This window comes from Petromyzon marinus, chromosome 1, assembly GCF_048934315.1.
Source record: "Petromyzon marinus isolate PM22_M1 ecotype Great Lakes invasive population chromosome 1, UKy_Petmar_22M1.pri1.0, whole genome shotgun sequence".
Taxonomy (NCBI): domain Eukaryota; kingdom Metazoa; phylum Chordata; class Hyperoartia; order Petromyzontiformes; family Petromyzontidae; genus Petromyzon; species Petromyzon marinus.
In genome coordinates this window covers 19316194-19322193 of record NC_133667.1, presented here as the reverse complement: position 1 = coordinate 19322193, position 6000 = coordinate 19316194, and the positions used below count along the sequence as shown (strand labels likewise).

The following is a 6000-nucleotide window of genomic DNA, read 5'->3' as shown; positions in this document are numbered from 1 at the left end:
GAGCACCGATCCGATTAGCGAGGAGCGGGAAATCCGAGGCTCCTGATTGGACGAGAGGCCAGCGGATTAGCGGCAAGTTATCTTTGATAAAGGGCAGGAAAGGTAGGGGCAGCGAGTCGTGTTCTGCTGGGGTCAAGGATCGGAGGAGTCATCGTGCCTGCCACTGGATCGTCCATGAGACGAGTCACAGCGCAGCCAGGCCCCGTTCCCAGCAAGGACTACGTGCAGCCTCGCCTTTCCACGGCTTCCTACACCTCGGAGTCGAACCGTGAATACGTAGGAGGTGAGATTAAGGGGGATATCCTTAGGAAGAGTGATTGGGGAGAGACGGGACAGGTTGAGTCCTAGACCACCGGGAGATAGGTTAGACCTGCCCTGCTGGCCCACACTGACACGGGTAGTTTAGCTTCGTTATTCGCGGAGAATAAATCGCCAGTAGTCAATAAACCTTGTTGTGTCGTCCCTGCGAGTGCGGAGAGGAGTGCATGGTACTGTGAGCCTTCTCATTGTGGTATCCTGTGTTTGCGCACGAGCGTGTATTTTACCCGCGTGTGTGCGCTCGCCCCTGCGTGTAGCTTGTAGTTAACGTGTACGCGAGGTAGACGGGCGGCGTGCACGCGAGATTAACTGTGTAGCTCGTGGTTAGCGTGTGCGAGAGGCGCACGGGCTGCGTACCCGCGAGGTTGTTCACACAGCCCTTTAAACCAGCTCCGGGGCACCTCCTCCAATCGGCTACGCGCGTACGAGTGACGCCCCTGCCCTCTGACCCCCGACCCCGGGTCCCGCGCGTGCGATTGGTGCGCGGCGCCGGGCAGGTAGCCGCGTCGAATTTTGGTGGCTGCGGGCGCGTGAGTGTGCGCGACTGCGTACGGCGTGCATAACGTTTAGAGGAGCACGCGAAGGGGAGTGTGTGCAAATTGATCCCAGGTGGCTACGCGCCAGCCCAAATCATGCCCCGAGGGGCCGCAGTGATGGGGGGGGGGAGTCGGTGAGCAGTAACCCTCCCCAGAACACGGAAGAGGAGAGCAGTGGATCCCACCTGAGCGGGGAGACGGGGGTCAGCCTCCCCGACACAATCATCATCAGGTGTGATGATGATAATTTTATTGTTTTATATATTTTTTTAATATTTTTATTATTTTATTGTTTCCCTTCGTGACTTTACCGAAAGAACCAAGAATATGAATCCCTGCAGTCACGAAAGCTTTAAATCAAAACTTTAACAGACTGTTGGGGCAAGTGCTGTTAGCGAGCACTTATGAAATCCGGCACGGCACACGAGAGGGTGGGTGGCCAGCACCATGACCGGTCCCCTTTGTCTCTCCAGTGGCGATGTGTGCACACCGCACCACGTACTCAGTTGAGGCTGAGTCGACCTAGGGGAGGCCGTGGACCGGTTCAGATAATCGTCACTGGTGTCGGCCGTGAGCGGGAATCGGATTACAAAAACACGTGTCAGGAAGCTCTGCACACCTAACAAAGTGGGCGGGGCTCGATAGGCGTGGCCTTACCACCATCAGAGTGGAGGGGTGTTAGAATGAGGGAGGAACCTTCGGTGGGAAGAGGGGCGGGGTTACCCCCTGGGGGGTGGAGTCATCACAGGAGGCGTGTCCCCCCACGGGGGGGAGGAGCGGGTTTGCCCCCTTGGGTAGTTGTGGAGTCATGAGAGGGGGCGTGTCCCCCGTGTGGGGGGAGGGGCGTGGTTACCCTCTGCGGGGTGGGATGGAGTCACCACAGGGGGCGTTTCCCCCGCGGTGGGAGGGAGGGGCAGAGTTACCCCGGGAGGGGAGAGTCGCTACAGGGGGCGTGTCCCCCGCGGTGGGATTGGAGGGGCAGTGTTACCCCTGGAGGGTGGAGTCACTTCAGGGGGCGGGGCCACCTGGGTGAGTCGCGGGGTCACGTGTGGCACGCGCCTCGCTCAGGACGCTCGCACTGCTCGCACTGTACGTGTGGGAATCGCGATTCCACTCCATCACCCGGTCTCGCATCCCAGAATCGATTTTTTTTAAATTTCATCCAATTACAGTATTTCACGTCTCGAGTGTTCCGACTGCTCATTTCCCCCCCCTCCCCCCACCTCTACAATCCTCAAACGTATGAACATCCTAAGATGAGGCGGGTCTCACGCGCGAGCGAACGGAGTCGATGCCCGCGCAAATTCGTGACTTAACGGAATCGAGGAGTCGATATCCGCGCACCGTGAGCGTCGCGTTCACGAGAGGCAGCGGCAGCAGCAGCAGCAGCGAGAGCCGGCGGTGTGAGCCGGCGGTGTGAGCCCGCCTCCCCGGGGGCCACCCGCATTCTCACCGTCGCCACTACCGATGCTGCCATAGCCCTTACGACTACTACTACGGCTGTCACCGCTGCTGGTAGCTCCGCTGACTCCGCGTGGTGGCCGGTCGGGGCCCTGGCGCTGGGCCAGCGCCTCCATTTTGAAGGCTGCGGGCTCACTTTTACGCAGAGGCTTGCTGCTTGAAATCGAGTTTTATTTGTGATTAACTCCTTTATTTATTCACTCTGTTGGCCCGCTCGTCTTCGGCAAGCGACTGTCAACGTCGCCGAGCACGGCGTGAGCCTCGTGTCCGTCGTCCTGGTCGACCTGCTGTTTGCCCTGCGCGCGACCATGGCGTGCGCTGGTTGCCGGTGGACGGGACGCGTGGTGGTGCGAGGGGCCCTGGCCCGCGGCGGTGAGGATCACAGCCACCACCTCCCTCCCCACACCGTGCTCGCCTCCTACGACATTACCCTGCCTCTCTTCTTCTTCTCTCCTGCCCCCTCCACCCCCAGCCATTGCCCAAACTACCTTTACCCCGGTATGCCTCGTTAATACCCCTGTCGCCTTTATAAACTGAACTAAAGCTAAACTATATATTTTTTTTATTTTACCAGGTAAGGCCCGCTGAGCTATATCGATATTTTTCAGAAGTGACCTGGCCACAATCGATAGCTCAACCAAGTGGAAATTCATAGCAGCCAGCGTACTCTAAACGCGTGATGTTGATTCTTAATGTGGAGGGGCAAACCGGAGGACTCGGGAGAAAAATCCACGCGACCACCACGGGGAAAAGTGAAACGCGCAAACTCCAAATATACAGCAGCAGGTGTCAGGATCGAACCCACCACGCACTCCTGTGTACCAGGCGAGGTAGTTAACATCTCGCCACCGTGTCGCCCCCTTACATGGTACACGCTACACGTATTTACGATATTTGTCACGTTACTCCCGATACCCCATCGACACCGCCTCTTATCCCTTTTTCTTCCTACATCCTTTATACCCCTGTCCCCATGTGTTACCCTGAAGCTACCCGTTTTCACTACCTTGTATTCCTTGTGTAATTTACAGTGGCGTGTATATTGTATACTGTACTTTCTATGCCCCCCACCACCGTAATGTGTACCCCATTTACTCCCTGTATTCCATATTCTTACCGTATCTCCTTTACCTCGTACACTGCATAACATCTACAATTCGCATATAAACATCTCTCATACCAATTTTAGTCAGACTGTACCCCAATACACCCTTGACACGCTTTCCTATAACCTCTAGCCACTCAATAGTCTCCATCCCCCAGTACCCTGTATACATCTTGTTCTCATTATACCCCCCATGATGATTGCCTTACCTCGATATGATCCCTAATTCCTTCCATGGTTCCATTAACCACCTTTACCCCTATACACTAGAGCCTTGGGGGCAGGGTTGGTGGATCACGCATTTGTGCTCGATTCGGAGTGGTATACAGTACTGTATTATGTTTCCGGTAATCTGTTCTACCACAAAATGCTTTTTCGGCAACCTAACGTTGAGTAATCGTCACAAGGAATTGGCCAAATGTTTGAAAGATAATAAACAAAATCGTAATTCTTGCGCGTCCCAAAGTTAACCAAATGATCATATATAACTTATGGTCAAACTTGTAATTTACGGTTGTCAGAACTATGGTTCAATTAAGTGACTTTATTCTCTTACAGCGGTGTTTAGGCTGTGGTGCCAGCTCGCTTATAGCTGTGTTTAAACTAGGGTGGTATGTGAGAATAGGTTTGTTCTCTGAGCTCTGTTAACCCCACCACCTTAACGCACACGGTAACATGTGCTGTTAGAGGGCATCTACTTCCATTTGCGGAACATACCGCTATGTGCTACATCTGTTCACGAAATGTGCGCACACAATCTTCACAAAATAATGATATACGATCATGTAAGAACTCATCTTGACAATTCGGTGTAATACTTGCACAATAAATGTCACTTGTTTGTTGTGTTAGAATGTAGGAATTAATATGCGAATTAAATGCACTGCGGCGTTTTGTACATTACGGTAGTCTAAAGTGTTGCACAATCTAATACAAATTTTTATTACGTTGACAGTGGAAAGCTATCATGGTTAATTTTTTTTTTACAATTTTATCGCAATCGCTATCCGTTTCATGTCATAAAATTAAGAATCAATTCCGAACTGTCTCAGAGAAGTGCATAACGCAGCGTTTTGAGTATGGTACAAGGCAGAAGATATCACCAAACTGCTTCTAAAAAAACTATTGCGAACCCTTCTGTAAACTAGGGGGCAACATTTTTCTAACCGCCCTGATAAGATGAGCGAATGGAACATGGAATTGCAGTTGATGTTTTTAATGAGCAGATTCTGGATCTATCCAAATGAAGTGCAATAATCAGAACCCCCCCGTCTTATCATCATAGGTGGCTTGCTTAGATTTAATTTAAGGGCCAGCATATCAGCAGCTCCAGCTCGGTATTCTCAACTCTGAGTTGCCCGGCCGCTTATAAGAGAAATATTAAGTTACCTTAAATATTTCATATAGCTTGAAGAAGGAAATGTATTAGCAGATATACAAAAGAAGTAATAAATGGAGGGAGAGGCCAGATATTGAACTCTCCCAGTTAAATATCCCATTATGTTGTGTTCCACATGTGTGCTAATCTTGGGTTTCAACTTGAGTCTACCAGGTTTATATTAATAAAACACTCATTGGAGTGAACACAGAGGTGTATGGTGCTTAGATGACAAACGTTAACACACGAATAATTTTCGATTATTCGAGTTATACGAATAATTGTATAACTCGGATGTGTTAAAGTTTGGATGCAAAACAATGAGATTGTAATGTTATCGCAGATCACTTACAAAAAGGTATATCAATACATTTTAAACACTTAAGTGGGTCATCAAAGACAGGGCTATAAAGGGCAAGAACCAAGAGCAAACTTGTGATGAATTGTCAGTAGGCCCTTGGCAAGGTAAAAGGTAAAAACAACGAGCCTACCTTTACCCTACCTTTTACCCTTACCCCATACAAATTACCCGATTACAGGGTAATTGCTGGGGTACTACACATGACCAACGTTTATAACAGGTAAATGCTAGGTAGAGCGCTTTTATATAGAATACTCTATATGATTCCAATTTTACACGCTTTCTTTGAACTCACTCTGTTGTTGTCGTATCCTCAAATCTTGTAACTCAATTTTAACCCGCTTCCCAATGTGGTATCGACTGCAAACTTGGTATACCTATGTCATATTGATGACAATACTATATTCTATCATTAAAAAATAAAAAATATATATTTTTAAACATTATTTTTTATCTTATGTTTCGGCTTGGGTCTAATTGTCCACTGTGAACTCACGTTGGCTGTAATTGGCCACGGTCTCCTTAACGTTATGGCAAGCTTCGGGGCCACTTCCTGGAGTCGTGGAGTTCTGCCATTACTAGTACATTTCATAAAGGCGTGTTTTTAAAAAAGTAAAACAAAAATATTACTTATTAAATGGAGGCCAAGGACTGCGCCACGGAGCTTTTAGCGGTAAACAGGGCACCGTATTTACCGGGTAATACTTCGCTACCTTTACCCTACCGGGTATTTCTTCTGCGCTACCTTCACCCTACCCTTTACCTTACCCCTTGGCATGTCGACACCTTTACCCTTAAATTACCTGTGCCATAGTTATGCAGCAATACTATGCTTGGTGAT

General features: G+C 49.5%; 1 protein-coding gene across 2 annotated transcripts in view; it reads left to right on the top strand.

Annotated features, from left to right (window-relative positions):
- Window positions 1-1942: 1942 nt before the first annotated feature.
- Window positions 1943-6000, top strand: part of CLPX (caseinolytic mitochondrial matrix peptidase chaperone subunit X) — a 35041-nt gene continuing 30983 nt past the window's right edge. Inside the window, exon 1 of one of the 2 annotated variants that reach the window (XM_032967325.2) lies at window positions 1943-2687. In XM_032967325.2, the coding sequence (XP_032823216.1) occupies window positions 2624-2687 (64 nt within the window). In that variant the 5' untranslated portion in view covers window positions 1943-2623. The remainder of the gene's footprint in view (window positions 2688-6000) is intronic. The other variant, XM_032967399.2, reaches the window with a different exon arrangement.